General features: G+C 41.4%; 1 protein-coding gene across 1 annotated transcript; it reads left to right on the forward strand.

Moving 5' to 3' along the window:
* The first annotated feature begins 2,452 nt into the window (after positions 1–2,452).
* On the forward strand, positions 2,453–10,310 carry LOC311124684 (uncharacterized protein). Its single transcript, XM_084198787.1, has 4 exons — positions 2,453–2,550; positions 4,135–4,346; positions 7,862–8,204; positions 8,520–10,310. The coding sequence occupies exons 2-4, from the start codon at positions 4,317–4,319 to the stop codon at positions 9,836–9,838; spliced, it is 1,692 nt and encodes a 563-aa protein (XP_084054913.1). The 5' UTR covers positions 2,453–2,550; positions 4,135–4,316; the 3' UTR covers positions 9,839–10,310.
* Positions 10,311–17,522: the final 7,212 nt, after the last annotated feature.

Here is a 17,522-nt window from a genome sequence, read left to right on the forward strand (position 1 = left end):
CCTATAAGATACCAGGAGTATCTTAAGAAAACTAAAAGAAAGATACCTCAAGAGAAAAGAAAGCTGTGAACTGAAATCCATCTCACAGCTTTCCCAGTGACAAAAAAAAGGAGGCCATAGAAAATAAACCAAAGAAACAGAAGATCAACAATCCAGAAAAATAGTGGTTATGGAGTCATACCTGTCAAAGAACACACCACCACACTCACCTGAAGTCTTACAGCTACAGAATGATGACCTACCTGCCCCTCAAATGACTCCACATCTATGTGATTGTTTTGGCCCACAGACCGTGATAATTCAACAAACAGAGGCAGACAAAGCACAACCTTCCACTTCCACCTACGCAGCACCACAGCCAACTCCTAGTGCAATACAGCCCATTGCAGACATACATGAGGGACTGATTTGAGAAGTGTGTTGTGAAATATGAAGAGCCTTACCCTGGTCTTATGCAATTTGTTGATGCAGAGAGCTGCTCTCTACTCAAGACGATGAGTTGTGTGGGAGCCAACAGATTATTTTGGCCAATGAGAGAGGACATTGTATGGTACCAACCAGAGAATGTGGTTGGGCTTGTTTCTGAGTCTCATCCAGTGACAAAACGGCATATGATGCTTAATGGCGTAGTCTGGGAGGAAATTTGCTCTCTCGTTAAGCAATAGATTGCATTAAGTGCCAAACCTAATCTTGAGTGAGCACACACCTGTCTCATTAGTCTGAATCAATAGACTGCAGCCAGTGAACAATAATTTGCACAGCTATTTTCAGGTCTCTCCAGAGATGTTCGATACGGGTCAAGTCCAGGCTCTGGCTGGGCCACTCAAGGACATTCAGAGACTTGTCCCGAAGCCACTCCTGCATTGTCTTGGCTGTGTGCTTAGGGTTGTTGTCCTGTTGGAAGGTCAACCTTCGCCCCCAGTCTGAAGTCCTGAGCGCTCTGGAGCAGGCTTTCATCAAGGATCTCTCTGTACTTTGCTCCGTTCATCCTGACTAGTCTCCCAGCCCCTGTCACTGGAAAACATCCCCACAGCATGATGCTGCCATCACCATGCTTCACCGTAGAGATGGTGCCAGGTTTCCTCCAGACATGACGCTTGGCATTCAGGCCAAAGAGTTCAATCTTGGTTTCATCAGACCAGAGAATCTTGTTTCTCATGGTCAGAGTCCTTTGGGTGCCTTTTGGCAAACACCAATCGGGCTGTCGTGTGCCTTTTACTGATGAGTGGCTTCCGTCTGGCCACTCTACCATAAAGGCCTGATTGGTGGAGTACTGCAGAGATGGTTGTCCTTCTGGACGGTTCTCCCATCGCCACAGAGGAACTCTGAAGCTCTGTCCAAGTGACCATCAGGTTTTTGGTCACCTCCCTGACCAAGGCCCTTCTCCCCTGATTGCTCAGTTTGGCTGGGCGGCCAGCTCTAGGAAGAGTCTTGGTTGTTACAAACTTCTTCCATTTAAGAATGATGGAGACCACTGTGTTCTTGGGGACCTTCAATGCTGCAGAAATGTTTTGGTACCCTTCCCCAGATCTGTGCCTCGACACAATCCTGTCTCAGAGCTCTATGGACAATTCATTCGACCTCATGGCTTGGTTTTTGCTCTGACATGCACTGTCAACTGTGGGACCTTATATAGACAGGTGTGTGCCTTTCCAAATCATGTCCAATCAATTGAATTTGATGAAGAATGCTTGTCTGTCGAAACGTTGGTTATTAGGATATTAAATGATAGCATCTGAGCTCCTAGAGTGTGCTGCTCTCCTTTTCTTTTTCAAGTGTTTTACTCCGTTAGCCAGCACCTCGCCTAAATAGGTGTGCGTTTCTTTCGCCTCTATATCAATCAATTGAATTTACCACAGGTGGACTCCAATCAAGTTGTAGAAATATCTCAAGGATGATCAATGGAAACAGGATGCACCTGAGCTCAATTTCGAGTCTCATAGCAAAGGGGCTGAATACTTATGTAAATAAGGTATTTCTGTTTTTTAATTTTAATACATTTGCTAAAATGTCTAAACCTGTTTTCGCTTTGTCATTTTGGGGTATTGTGTGTAGATTGATGAGGAAAACATGTAATTTAATCCACTTTAGAATAAGGCTGTAACGTAGCAAAATGTGGAAAAAGTCTAGGGGTCTGAATACTTTCCTAATGCACTATGTGTAGTCATTCCGTTCAACCACAAAATGGGAATATCGACACGTGATAAAATATAAACACCTTGAGCAAAGAAGTTGCTTTCTTTCATAAGTGTGGAACCGTGATTAACTGCTAAAAGGGTCTTCAAGCCACTTCACATATGATCTGAGCTGAAAATCACCATTACCTCCAAACCAATGGGTAAAATATAATATTATCCTATTCATAAAGAAATAATTAATTAAATTGGGCAATGTAGGCATCTAGCGCAGCCATGACGGTCTTGAGAACTCAGATATCTATTCTCGCGGCGACAGCACATAAATCTCGTTCTCATAAAATAGGGTGTTCTCTAGGTAGCTAGCTACTACAACAACAACAAGAGCTGTCAACTTTCAAAATTAAGTGTCAAGGTAAACTCAAGCTTTCTAACATATTCTAGAACGTTTCCAAATACACAAAACATAATTTAGTAGTCCTATTGTTTGTCCACCGGATCAACAATAAGCCTATTGATCTAGCTAGCTACGTCGTTAGCTTGCTAGCTAGCCATTAGAAGCTAGCTAACTAACTAGCAAGCTAGTTTGTTGATTTGCAAGACGCTGTGTTGTGAATCACCCTATTATTTGTTATCAAGACAATGTCAAATATATGAAGTGTGAATCGTTCATCTTTAAGATGACAAATCCATTGGCAACCCTGATCAGTTAGTAAATTAGCATGGCTAGCTAGGCCGTTTGTTAGGTAGCTAAAGTGGCTAACTTCATTGGTCATATTTTAGTGATTACAAATTAAATGTCCGTTTTAGTTCTCGTTTGCTTTAAAGTGTCAATCAGCAGTTGCTACATCCATTTTTGGACATATTAATTAATTATATGCATCCATTGATTATTGAAGAATGTAACTTATAAAATGCCTCATGAGCTGTTGCACCTCATCAGAACCCAAAATACAATACGTTTGTAAAAATGTAAAATAAAATAAACAAACACTATATAGCCTCAAAACATGGTTAAAACTATAACGTTGATATTATGGATGGTCAGACCTTCCATCCATAGCTCTGTCTATGAATTTGAAAGTGGTTACATTTCTCCAGCCCCGTCCCTCAGCTTTTCACCGCTTTGTTGTTGTTTCTACTGATTTCCGCTTTAAACTATATTTCTCGTAATGTAGCTAGCATTGGAGTGCAGGTGCACACTGCCTTCATAGTCCGCCTAATAATATCCATACCACACCAAACCTAAACAAAAGTTTATTAACTTTATTAGGGTCATATCAAAAGTAAGTCAAGTGATTGTTTATGGTTTGAGGACGAGACTGCGAGTAGGCCTACCGGTAATTCTATTATATTGCGGCAAACACAATATTACAGTTGGAGAAAATGTCTCAACATAATGAAAGAAAACACTTGTTCTATATAGAAGTTGTTTAAACCTTCACAAAAGTGTTGAACCGGCTAGGCATACAGTACCAGTCAAAAGTTTGGACACACCTATTAATTCAAGGGTTTTTCTTCATTTTTACTATTTTCTACATTGTAGAATAATAGTGAAGACATCAAAACTATGAAACAACACATGGAATCATGTAGTAACCAAAAGTGTTAAACGTAGGTGCACACAGGTCGAGAGATTTGAGGTGACAGACGATGACATTCAATACCGTCTTGCACACTCTTGCCTGCATCTGTAATCATTAGTCCAACAGTTGCAAACGAGAGTTTCTATTGGACAAATTCCAGGTACCTGTGATCAAGGGTGTATTCATTCCGGCGATTCTGTTGAAAAACGTTTCTTAAACTGAAGCAAACTTAACAAATTGGGCAAATTCAGGTATGTTTTTGTTCCGTTTGCTTCCGTTTAAGAAACGTTTTTCAACAGAATCGGCGGATTGAATACACCCCTGATCACGCGTAAAGTTATTATTATTTCATAAATGTTTTTGTTGTACTTTTACCCCTTTTTCTCCCCAATTTTGTGATATCCGATTGGTAGTTACAGTCTAGTCCCATCGCTGCAACTCCCCTACGGACTCGGGAGAGGCGAAGGTCGAGAGCGGCGAAGGTCGAGAGCCACGCGTCCCCGAAACACGACCTTGCCAAGCCGCACAGCTTCTTGAGTTCACTCTCATAACAGCCACGTTGTATTCCTCCTCTTCCCTTCGCTTGTGGACTTCAATGCACAACAAATCAGCTGTATGTGACCAGGTGAAAAAAACCTTTCCAAGCCAAACCTCTACAAACAGCCTACATCGTTGTTACCATATTAGCTAATATAACTAACGCGTTAGTAAACCCGCTACAATCATGCAGTAACGTTAGTGTACAGTCAGTAAGCAGTTACACCGGGGGCCACGGTGGCAATAAATTAGTAATGCCAAAAGCTTACCTTGATTTGGAAGAGTTCCAGTGTTGTATTGGAAAGTCATAGCCAGCTAGCTAACATAGCATCCCTCTGTTTGAGCAGGGTGTTTCAGTAGGCTAAACTAGCTAGCTGCATTTGTTAGCTAAGTAAGTGAAAAAAAAGACACTATTTCTCACTTGCTTCTCCTTCGTTTTGGAAGAAATTAATTTGTTCAAAACTGTTCAACTGTTGGCTTTCTCTCTCTTTGAGTCAACTACTCACCACATGTTATACACTGCAGTGCTAGCTAGCTGTAGCTTATGCTTTCAGTACTAGATTAATTATCTGATCCTTTGATTGGGTGGACAACATGTCAGTTCATGCTGCAAGAGCTCTTATAGGCTGGAGGACGTCCTCCGGAAGTTGTCATAATTACTGTGTAAGTCTATGGAAGGGGGTGAGCACCATGAGCCTCCTAGGTTTTATATTGAAGTCAATGTACCCAGAGGAGGACGGAAGCTAGCTGTCCTCCGGCTACACCATGGTGCTACGCTACAGAGTGCTGTTGAGGCTACTGTAGACCTTCTTTGCAAAATAGTGGGTTTTAATCAGTTATTTGGTGACGTGATTATATTTAGTTATAGTTTCATCTAAAAAGGATAACCTTTTTAATGTTTTACAATTTACATTTTTATGAAATTCACTGAGGAGGATGGTCCTCCCCTTCCTCGTCTGAGGAGCCTCCACTGAATTGCACATACCCCAGATCTGTGGCAATTATATCAGACCCGACCCAGTTCCGGAACAAAAGTCAGAATTTAGAACCTGATCCCGGGTCGGAACTCGGAATTTCAGGTCTGTTGGACCCGTGAAGACCTCTGCTGTACAGTGTAATATGAATGTCCAATTCCCACAATATAGTGAATTGTGAGGTGATTTCCCACAGTTAAAGGTCGACTTTGGTCATGTAATACTTAAAAAATTATGAATACAATATTTGGCCACGGAAGTGCCATTTCTTACCGATATCTACAGCTTCCGTCCAAAAGCCAAATCCTTTGAAATGAAGTCAACACATACTGGAGGAGTCACTGGCTAGCTACAAGTGGCTAGCTCAGCTAACAAACTCGCTATGTTTGGTTGTGACGCGCATGACCAGAATGCCACATCGATGAACCACCTAAATAAACACCCCATTTCTGTTTGAAAGTTGAGAAAGAGGAGTTTTTCTTGCCCAAAGTCGACCTTTAAAGTCCCACAATAAGAGCCAATATTTGTGTCATTTCTTCATAATTGTAATCTGTGGGTGTCACAGAGTAGGCTGATACCCCCAGATCCATAGGGAAGGCTGTACATTGCAATATAAGTAGGCTATGCCCCAAATGCAATTTTGAAGTCTATATATTCACATTTGCGATTTCAACAGATTTCTTCTGGGTCTAATTAACTAATTATTGTCTTGTTGAATTTATATAACAACATTCCAACCTTGTTTTAGCATTATCTTGTCCAATTGTGGCATGATTCCACTATTTGCATTTGTTTCCATCAGTTTCATTGGGGGACACCGATTCCACTTATTGCTAACGCTAATGCTGTTTATGACACACGTACAGTGGGGGAAAAAAGTATTTAGTCAGCCACCAATTGTGCAAGTTCTCCCACTTAAAAAGATGAGAGGCCTGTAATTTTCATCATAGGTACACGTCAACTATGACAGACAAAATGAGAAAATAAAATCCAGAAAATCACATTGTAGGATTTTTAATGAATTTATTTGCTAATTATGGTGGAAAATAAGTATTTGGTCAATAACAAAAGTTTCTCAATACGTTGTTATATACCCTTTGTTGGCAATGACACAGGTCAAACGTTTTCTGTAAGTCTTCACAAGGTTTTCACACACTGTTGCTGGTATTTTGGCCCATTCCTCCATGCAGATCTCCTCTAGAGCAGTGATGTTTTGGGGCTGTTGCTGGGCAACACGGACTTTCAACTCCCTCCAAAGATTTTCTATGGGGTTGAGATCTGGAGACTGGCTAGGCCACTCCAGGACCTTGAAATGCTTCTTACGAAGCCACTCCTTCGTTGCCCTGGCGGTGTGTTTAGGATCATTGTCATGCTGAAAGACCCAGCCACGTTTCATCTTCAATGCCCTTGCTGATGGAAGGAGGTTTTCACTCAAAATCTCAGGATACATGGCCCCATTCATTCTTTCCTTTACACGGATCAGTCGTCCTGGTCCCTTTGCAGAAAAACAGCCCCAAAGCATGATGTTTCCACCCCCATGCTTCACAGTAGGTATGGTGTTCTTTGGATGCAACTCAACATTCTTTGTCCTCCAAACACGACGAGTTGAGTTTTTACCAAAAAGTTCTATTTTGGTTTCATCTGACCATATGACATTCTCCCAATCCTCTTCTGGATCATCCAAATGCACTCTAGCAAACTTCAGACGGGCCTGGACATGTACTGGCTTAAGCAGGGGGACACGTCTGGCACTGCAGGATTTGAGTCCCTGGCGGCGTAGTGTGTTACTGATGGTAGGCTTTGTTACTTTGGTCCCAGCTCTCTGCAGGTCATTCACTAGGTCCCCCCGTGTGGTTCTGGGATTTTTGCTCACCGTTCTTGTGATCATTTTGACCCCACGGGGTGAGATCTTGCGTGGAGCCCCAGATCGAGGGAGATTATCAGTGGTCTTGTATGTCTTCCATTTCCTAATAATTGCTCCCACAGTTGATTTCTTCAAACCAAGCTGCTTACCTATTGCAGATTCAGTCTTCCCAGCCTGGTGCAGGTCTACAATTTAGTTTCTGGTGTCCTTTTGACAGCTCTTTGGTCTTTGCCATAGTGGAGTTTGGAGTGTGACTGTTTGAGGTTGTGGACAGGTGTCTTTTATACTGATAACAAGTTCAAACAGATGCCATTAATACAGGTAACGAGTGGAGGACAGAGGAGCCTCTTAAAGAAGAAGTTACAGGTCTGTGAGAGCCAGAAATCTTGCTTGTTTGTAGGTGACCAAATACTTATTTTCCACCATAATTTGCAAATAAATTCATAAAAAATCCTACAATGTGATTTTCTGGAAAAAAAAATTTCATTTTATCTGTCATAGTTGACGTGTACCTATAATGAAAATTACAGGCCTCTCTCATCTTTTTAAGTGGGAGAACTTGCACAATTGGTGGCTGACTAAATACTTTTTTCCCCCACTGTAGCTATGGTTGCCATCGGCACTGCAACGTTAGCTAGCTAGCTAAATTTAAAGCAGAGATTCCTAGTACATGGAATATTTTGCATGGTGTATCCCTTTTTTATTAGGGTTTTTGTGAAACTCACCTTTCGCGTGTTGTGCTTCCACTTTTGGATCCATCTCTAGCCTTCCATGTCTGAACCCAATTCCACAGAGTCAACAGGTTCTTACTGTGGTGTTCCAGCCCAGAGAAGCTCACAGCAGGGTCCAGAGATGGTCTCAGTGAAGCTGGAGGACTGCAGTCAACCACTGGAACTCAATGTGATTGTCAAAGAGGAATGGGAGGAGAGAGAAATCGAGGAGGAGAGAGCAGTCAAAAAAGAAGTAAAAGAAGAAGAAGAAGAGGAGGATATAAGCATTAAAGAAGAAGAAGAGGTGGAGGAAAGAGCAGTGAAAGAAGAAGAGGACAAGAAGGAAGGAGCTGTTCAACGTCCAGGAACTGAAGAAGTAGATAGTATCGGTGACCCAGGTAAGTTCAGGTGTGGAGTACGGAGAGAGGTTGGTGCCTTGGATCTAGAGGAAGAAGTAGATAGTATCAGTGACCCAGGTAAGTTCAGGTGTGGAGTACGGAGAGAGGTTGGTGCCTTGGATCTAGAGGAAGAAGTAGATAGTATCACTGACCCAGGTAAGTTCAGGTGTGGAGTACGGAGAGAGGTTGGTGCCTTGGCGACCACAGGGGATTCCCAAACTATTGTAGTGCTTCTGTTTGCATCAAAAGTATTTTAAAGCCCCTTTCAATGTTCAATTTCTAATTCTAACCCCATATCTGACCATATTCCCACAGGAGAGAGCTCCAACCCAGGCTCAGACAGCGATCCCAGTACCACAGCATCAGGAAACCATAAACACAGGCAGAGGAACTCAAGACAGGAACATCACCACTGCATGGACTGCTTCACTAGTTTCTATGAGCCAGAGGAGTTGAGAAGGCACACTTGTAGGCCCCGCCCCTGCTCAGATTGCAGAGGCAGTTTTATTTGTCAAACTCACCTCATACCACACAAAAAGACTATCAAAAGAAAGAAGGCTTACCCCTGTGGTCATTGTGAGAAGAGTTTTCAGACCCCAAGCAGCTTGAAGACGCACCAGCTTACTCACACAGGAATGAAGCCGTACCACTGCTTTCAGTGTAGGAAGACATTTGGTTGGTCATTCAATTTGAAGAGACACCAGAAAATACACACAGGGGAGAAACCTTTCCACTGCTCCCAATGTGGCAAGTGCTTCAGTCAGACAGGAGACCTAAAGAAACACCAGAGAATACACACAGGAGAGAAGCCTTACCACTGCTCTGAGTGCGGGAAGAGCTTTAGTATAGAAGCAAATCTAAAGGAGCACCAGAAAATACACACAGGAGAGAAACCTTTCCACTGCTCCCAATGTGGAAAAAGCTTCAGTCGGTTAAGAGAACTAAAGAAACATCAGAGAGTACACACAGGGGAAAAGCCATACAGTTGTGGTCAGTGTGGGAAGAGTTTCAGTCAAACGGGAGTCCTAAAGAGACATCAGCTAACTCACACAGGAGAAAAGCCTTTCAACTGCTTCCAGTGTGGGAAGGATTTCAGTCAGTCATCACTTCTGAAGCGACACCAGCTAACTCACACAGGAAATAAACCTCACCACTGCTCTCAGTGTGGAAAGAGTTTTAAATTGGAAGGAAGCCTTCAGAGTCATCAGAGAATACACAATGGAGAGAAGCCCCACCACTGCGCCCAATGTGGGAAGGCTTTCAGTCAGGCAGGAGACCTAAGGAAACATCAGAGAATACACAACACAGGAGAGAAGCCTTTCCACTGCTCTCAGTGTGGGAAGACTTTCGGTCGGTCATTATTTTTGAAGCGACACCAGAGAAGACACACAGGGGAGAAGCCTTTCCACTGCTCCCAATGTGGGAAGAGCTTCAGTGAGAAAGGAAATTTAAAGCAACACCAGAGAAGACACTCAGGAGAGAAACCGTACAACTGTGATCAGTGTGGGATTTGTTTTAAATGGAAACAAAGCCTGAAAGAACATCAGGAGGCAAAGCACAGTGCAGTGCCCAACACTGACCTTATAATGGTGTTGCCAAGCTGGGCAACTACATATCTAACTCATATTGACTGACTGTATTTGTCATTCTGTTAAACCTTTTTTAAATATATATATTTGACCTTTTTAACACTTTTTTATTTAGACAGCCGAAAACAGAGAGTCGACAGGAAATTAGGAGGGTGGACACAGGAATTGAACCCCGGTCTCCAGTGGGGAGTAGAGTACATGTAACTGGGAGTGTTAACGCTAGACCCCAGGCTCTGCAGATTATTCTGTGAAACTTGAAGTTCATTTTTTTATATTCTCATATGGAAATGTACTAAAGCGTTATGACATGTGGATCATATCCTTCAGAAATCCATTCAGTTTCTATCTGCATAAATCAATACTTTCTAAACTAAACTTCCATTACCTCAATTCAACCAGCCAGACACTCACCTCTCGGAAACATTTCATGTGCATATTGATGTCATTTCACCAGACTGCGCATGTATCTGTTTTAATGTAACAGTTTTTCTGGGTGATTTGTGATGTTTTACTTGTGCTTCCCTTGACTGAGTTGTTGTATTTTAATGTGTGTGTGTGTATATGTGTGTATATATATATATATATATATATGTATATATGTATATTTGTGTTGTATTGTGCACGGCACATTTGAAAAAGAGACCTAGGTCTCTATGTCTTCCCTGGTAAGATTAAGGCAAAGAAATCTATTCTAATAATTACCTGATTAAAAAAAGTTATGGACAGAAATGTGGGTAGAAATAAGGGAAGTTGTCTTTATTAACCAGTGATCTACTATAATGCAGGTATCATGTGAAGTTAAAGTAATGACAAGCACATCTTGTTTGTTTTTTTATTTTATTTACATGTTTTATTCAGAGAATAATTAGTTTATTCTATTCAAAAATTCATTCATTCAGCCCTCCTGTCCAAAGTCCTCTGTGAACTTCAGTGTTGACTGTGGGTCACGTGGTGGATAGTGAGCGTAGCATGTCAGACTGGAGGACAGAGGGACACACAGAGAATACATGTCAGACTGGAGGACAGAGGGACACACAGAGAAAACATGTCAGACTGGAGGACAGAGGGACACACAGAGAAAACATGTCAGACTGGAGGACAGAGGGACACACAGAGAAGACATGTCAGACTGGAGGACAGAGGGACACACAGAGAAAACATGTCAGACTGGAGGACAGAGGGACACACAGAGAAAACAAACAAAAGCAATAGCGTTGTTCACCAGTTAAACGTACGAGTCAGTTTTCAATGCCCTGATGTGTACGTTGAAACAGCATGTTCCAGTATGTTTGTGAGCAGAGAATTTGAATGTCAGTGAACACAGTGAGTCTGTCTGTGCTGTGAAGGTGTGTTTCTCACCATGCAGACGATGGGTTTCATCAGCTGGTCGCTATGCACATCCATCCATGTCAATTCTATGGCAAGCATGGGGGGTCATAAGCTCATCCACCATCAATTGAGTGTTGGCACGGGATGGCCCCCCGCACCTACACTGTAGAATACCATTACAAACAACAAACTATTTTTAAATCTTCACTGTATTTGAACAAGACTAGAAACTTGAATTATAATTCTACCCATGGGGTGTGTCTGTCGGTCTGTTGGATTGAGCAGTTGCTATTCTGTAATTTCTCCAACAAAGAGGTTGATTCCTCCAGCAGCTTTAGAATAGAATAAAAACTATCTACACTCTATTCTACTCCGTTACCACTATCCTCCCTGCCTACAACAGAGAGGTTGATTCCTCCAGCAGCTTTGATCTTCTCCTAGAAGGAATCACACTCCTCTATGAGGTTGGAAGTGTTATTATCCAGAATATGGGTGTTCTTCGTTTTGATGTCAATGTGCTTGAAGAAGTTATTCCAGATGAAGGACTGGTGGCTTTCGTAATACCTGCACGTCTTTTAAAAGCAGTGGTCACAGTTTTGTATGGAGCCTCATGCTTGACATTTCAACATTTTTGGTGTGGAGAGAGGAGAAAAGGAGAAGTTCAATATAGCTGAAGCACCCACAGACTCCTCCATGTTGAAGATTTTGACATACTTGTCTCTTCCTCTCTGTCTCTTCTTCCCTGTCTCTTCCTCTCTCTCTCGTCCTCTCTATCTCTTCCTCTCTCTCTTCCGCTCTCTCTCTCTTCCTCTCTGTCTCTTCCTCTCTCTCTCTCGTCCTCTCTCTCTCGTCCTCTCTCTCTCTTCCTCTGTCTCTTCCTCTCTGTCTCTTCCTCTCTCTCTTCCTCTCTCGTCCTCTCTCTCGTCCTCTCTCTCTTCCTCGTTGTCTCTTTCTCTGTCTCTCTTCCTCTCTGTCTCGTCCTCTGTCTCTCTTCCTCTCTGTCTCTTCCTCGTTGTCTTTTCCTTGTTGTCTCTTCCTCGTTGACTCTTCCTCGTCGTCTCTTCCTCGCTGTCTCATCCTCGCTGTTCACTTCCTCTCTGTCTCTTCGTCTCTGTCTCTTCCTCCACCTCATGGAAAGAGAAGCTGACATTGTGTGAGGGTAGGGAAAGCAGATGGAGGGGTGATCTGATATTTAGCAGTACGGCAGAGTAGATGGTTGATCTCCGGTGCCAGTGGTGGAGTAGAGCTCTTCATCTTTGTTTACCTCCCATTTAATCTCCTCCCCCCAGCAGTACAGAAGGCACATTAAGTGGAGCCAGATCCAGAACAGGAAGTTGGAGAGTGCTGTAGGTGGGGCTGGTGAGAAAACAGCTCCACTTCATATCTGGTGAGATGGGTATGATTCCCAACCAACACAGCGACGCTCTTCTTTCTTGTTCAAGTTCTATGACTGGAACATAATATCTACCGACTGAAGTTAAAGAAAAGGATGAACATTTGAGTGAACTTTATGAAAGTGCTGTTTACATCATATTACCCAAATTATAAATATATAATCTGTTAAAAATAATATTCATAAACACTTTCAATGGGGGTTGTGGACGTTTTTGCTTTGTTTTACTGCACGTGTTATCAGGACATTTGTTGACCCGATACATTTGTTAACATATTTCTGAAAATGATAAAAAGCAAGTTAGGTATTTTCCCAGACAGGTGTCAATGCTGTATGATGCACATCTGCCTTTGAGCCTGCTAGCTGATGTAATATTCAGGAGATGCATAAACCAAACAAATCTCAAAGATAAATACTGTAGTATACATGACATATAACATTAAACAATCAAGTCCTTACTCTATTGATGCCAAATCAATTCTGATTAAACATTTACAGCTTAAATGTTCCAGTGTTAAATTCCGTTGCCAAAAGGTTTCGCATTTCTGTGGGGCTAAGACACAGTTGGTTTATCCCATACATGTTTTGGGAGAAAATGCATACGTAAAGGCCCAGCTTGTCCCATCACACTGTTTTTGGAAATAAAATCTGTGTGCATATTCGACTGCAAATGACATTTTACTAACCACTCCTTTTGAATGTATAGTATTGTGCAATTAAATAAATTTGAATTCTTGTTCAAATGTGTTCAAGATATATCTCATATGTTGCATAAGTATTGCTTGCACAATAATATCATAATTTTGTTCAGTGTTTTTCAAATTTAGAATGATAATTGCGCAATGGTTCTAATTAATATTAAGTGGAACAACAATTGTAGAGTATTGCCACCAATTTCTATTTATTTTGGGGAGCGCTTCTACATTTTGCCAAAATATACTGTTCAATTCCTGACTAACAAAAGTAGCAGGAAAACCTAGAACACCAGCTAGTCGTTTTAACAAATAACGATATATACATTTAAACTATTTCATAATTCAAAAGTTGATGTTCAGCCAAGCAAGCCTGTTTGTCAGTCAACACTGTCTCTGTCAGTGTAATTTAGTTATTTTACCACATGCTTTTTCACAGGAATGTGTCTTTTCAACAAGGCCGTAGCATTCTGCAGAACAAAATACCCTAATGACGCAAACTTTGATGGTATGACACTGGATCCTATTAGCAGAGTTTCTGATGATTCCAAATCACCCCCTTTATTGGAAACAACTTGTACAGTTCCAACAGAACAGTAATAAATAGCTGTATAGTGCTGTAATGAAAATACATTTTTGGTAAGAGTTGACAGTAGATTTTCCTAAAAAAAAATAACTACCTAATGACGCAAATCTTCCTGATATGACACCAGATCCTATTAGTACAGTGTCTGAGGAATCACACCCCTTTATTGGAGACAACTTCTATATAATTAACAGTACAGTAGCAAATAGCTGTATAGTGATATAATGTATTTCGTTTTTAAATGGTATAGAAGCAAATACAGTGCCTTCGGAAAGTATTCAGACCCCTTGACCTTTCCCACATTTTCTTAGGTTACAGCCTTATTCTAAAATTGATTAAATTGTTTTTTTCCCCTCATCAATCTACATACTATACCCCATAATGACAAAGCAAAAACAGGTTTTTAGAAATGTTTGCTAATTTATTAAAAAATAATAAACTGAAATATGACATTTACATAAGTATTCAGACCCTTTACTCAGTACTTTGTTGAAGCACCTCAGCGATTACAGCCTCGAGTCTTCTTGGGTATGACGCTACAAGCTTGGCACACCTGTATTTGGGGAGTTTCTCCCATTCTCTGTAGATCCTCTCCAGCTCTGTCAGGTTGGATGGGGAGCGTCGCTGCACAGCTATTTTCAGGTCTCTCCAGAGATGTTGGTTTGGGTTCAAGTCCGGGCTCTGGCTGTGCCACTCAAGGACATGAGACTTGTCCCGAAGCCACTCCTGCATTGTCTTGGCTGTGTGCTTAGGGTCGTTGTCCTGTTGGAAGGTGAACCTTCGCCCCAGTCTGAGGTCCTGAGCAGGTTTTCATCAAGGATCACTCTGTACTTTGCTCCGTTCATCTTTGCCTCGATCCTGACTAGTCTCCCAGTCCCTGCCGCTGAAAAACATCCCCACAGCATGATGCTGCCACCACCATGCTTCACCATAGGGATGGTGCCAGGTTTCCTCCAGACGTGACACTTGGCATTCAGGCCAAAGAGTTCAATCTTGGTTTCATCAGACCAGAGAATATTGTTTCTCATGGTCTGAGAGTCTTTAGGTGCCTTTTGGCAAACTCCAAGCGGGCTGTCATGTGCCTTCTACTGAGGAGTTGCTTCCGTCTGGCCACTCTACCATAAAGGCCTGATTGGTGGAGTGCTGCAAAGATGGTTGTCCTTCTGGAAGGTTCTCCCATCTCCACAGAGGAACTCTAGAGCTCTGTCAGTGACCATCACGTTCTTGGTCACCTCCTTGACCAAGGCCCTTGTCTCCCGATTGCTCAGTTTGGCTGGGTGGCCAGCTCTAGGAAGAGTCTTGGTGGTTCCAAACTTCTTCCATTTCAGAATGATGGAGGCCACTGTGTTCTTGGGGACCTTCAATGCAACAGAACGTTTTTGGTACCCTTCCCCAGATCTGTGCCTCGATACAATCCTGTCTCTGAGCTCTACGGACAATTCCTTCGGCCTCTTGACTTGGTTTTTGCTCTGACATGCACTGTCAACTGTGGGACCTTATATAGACAGGTGTGCCTTTCCAACTCATGTCCAATCAGTTGAATTTACCACAGGTGGACTCCAATCAAGTTGTAGAAACATCTCATGGATATCAATGAAAACAGGATGCACCTGGGCTCAATTTCGAGTCTTATAGCAAAGGGTCTGAATAATTATGTAAATAATGTATGTCTGTTTTTTATTGTGAATACATTTGCAAAAATTTCTAAAAATCTGTTTACGCTTTGTTATTATGGGGTATTGTGTGTAGATTGCTGAGGATTATTATTTTTTAATCCATTTTAGAATAAGGCTGTAAGGTAACAAAATGTGGATTAAGTCAAGGGGTCTGAATACTTTCCGACGGCACTGTATGGGTAGATTAATCAATCAAATACATTTTATAAAGCTATTTACAGTGCTTTACAGATACTCAGCCAAAACCCCCAAAGAGCAAATGTGGCCCTGTAAAAACGTACCCTTGGGCGGGGCCAATGTGAAAATGTTATCTTCAAAATATATTTCAATCCTGTTCTGTTAAGAGTTTACAGTAGTTTAAAACCATTCATACTTCTGGCAACAGTGTTGGTATTGTGAATGTGTTGTATCATTATAGTAAAAAATAAATAAAAAAGAGACAGTAAATCAATAATTGAATTGATTTTCAAACATATATTGTGAGTTTGTTCAATACATTTATGTTTAAGTAACTTTAAACTATAATCCTTGTGATTTTAAATCAGAAAAACGTCCTGTAAAAGTAATGTAACATTTATTTCAGGGGGACTTTTATTTTTAAATGTAGCCCGTATGATGGCGTGACAATGTTGCTAGGTTGACGTTACCGTAAAATAGGGCGTTCTCTAGCTAGCTTAGCATCACCAACAAGAGCTGTCAACTTTCAAAATCAAGTGCAAAGGTAAAATCAAGCTTTCTAACATATTCTAGAACGTTTCCAAATACAGAAAACATAATTTAGTAGTCGGATTATTTGTCGAAGTGCACCCAATCAACATTGTGTCAACTATTAGCTCGCTAACTAGCCATTAGAAGCTAGCTAGCTAACTAGCTGAATGAATCATAGCAAGGATGATTTGCTTCAAGACGCTGTGTGTGTGTTGTGAATTATCACATTAGTTATCAAGACCACAATGTCAAATATATGAATTGTGAAGTGTCCATCTTTAAGATGACATAAATCCATTGGCTACCCGGATCACTGGCTAGTAATTTAGCATGGCTAGCTAGGCCGTTTTGTTAGATAGCTAAGGAGACTAGCTAGCTAACTTCATTTCAGTAATCATTAGTCATTTAGTGATTACAAATCAAATGCCAGTTTTAGATCTCGTTTGCTGTAAACTATATTGCTCGTAATTTAGCTAACTATCTAGCTAGATAGTCTCATCCTAGTGAGAAAGGTGACAGCAAAATGTGTAAGTAAGCTTCCAATAATAGTTCCACATGGCTATCGTTGTATGGTGTCAAATCCGATTCAAAAGTCGAACGGGCGCCAGCAAGATGAAACATCATTGCATGAGCAAAGTCAACAGAGAATAAATGTGGTCAATTGTGCAGAGGACGGGTCCCGCGAACGCAAATTAAACTTGAGAGCTTGCCAGTGTGACTTTGAGGGAGCAAAACTGCATTTCTGTGCACACTAAATTAATTCGAAAGTAGAGATTTTTGTTCACCTGAATAAATACAACATGTCAAGACTGTAATGGACTCTCTACAAATACACCTCGTCCCCACATGGATGGCCTTTCTATCTCACACCAATTGTCCAGTTTGTGCTCCAAAATCCATTTAGCTCTTGCAACTGCTTACTATATATTTTTATAACGGGGAAATTATATTCAATGAACATGGCCTGTAACAGTTTACTGAAACGCAATTGGTCAGGTCTTTGGACCAATCATGGCTTGACTGCTCTCTAACCGGATTTTTTACGTAGAGATGAAATGGAATGGTGAAAAGTGAATGATGGCTGACGATAATAAATAGGTAAGTTCGATTGTTTTTCAGTAGAGAAACCAGCTAGTTAATAAAAAATGATTTCAATATTTATTTATTCATCAGTATTTATTTATTAAAGCAGGCTATTGATGAGGCAAGCTAGTCTTAACGTCAGCTAGCTAGGAGGCTTACTAATCATGTGGTTTAACCAAAGCCAAGGTGGTTTCGTTTTCTGTACCGTCTCTGGTTTAACTAAGAGCATTGTACCTAAGTCAAGGAGGGGTTTAGTAGAGGA

This window comes from Coregonus lavaretus (genome assembly GCF_964263955.1).
Source record: "Coregonus lavaretus genome assembly, contig: HAP1_SCAFFOLD_79, whole genome shotgun sequence".
NCBI classification, from domain to species: Eukaryota; Metazoa; Chordata; class Actinopteri; order Salmoniformes; family Salmonidae; genus Coregonus; species Coregonus lavaretus.

Coding starts and splice junctions, on each gene's coding strand:
- LOC311124684 (XM_084198787.1), top strand. CDS start 4,317: ATGCACAACAAATCAGCTGTATGTGACCAG. Junction 4,347..7,861: donor AATCAGCTGTATGTGACCAG/GTGAAAAAAACC, acceptor ATCCATCTCTAG/CCTTCCATGTCTGAACCCAA. Junction 8,205..8,519: donor AGATAGTATCGGTGACCCAG/GTAAGTTCAGGT, acceptor ATATTCCCACAG/GAGAGAGCTCCAACCCAGGC.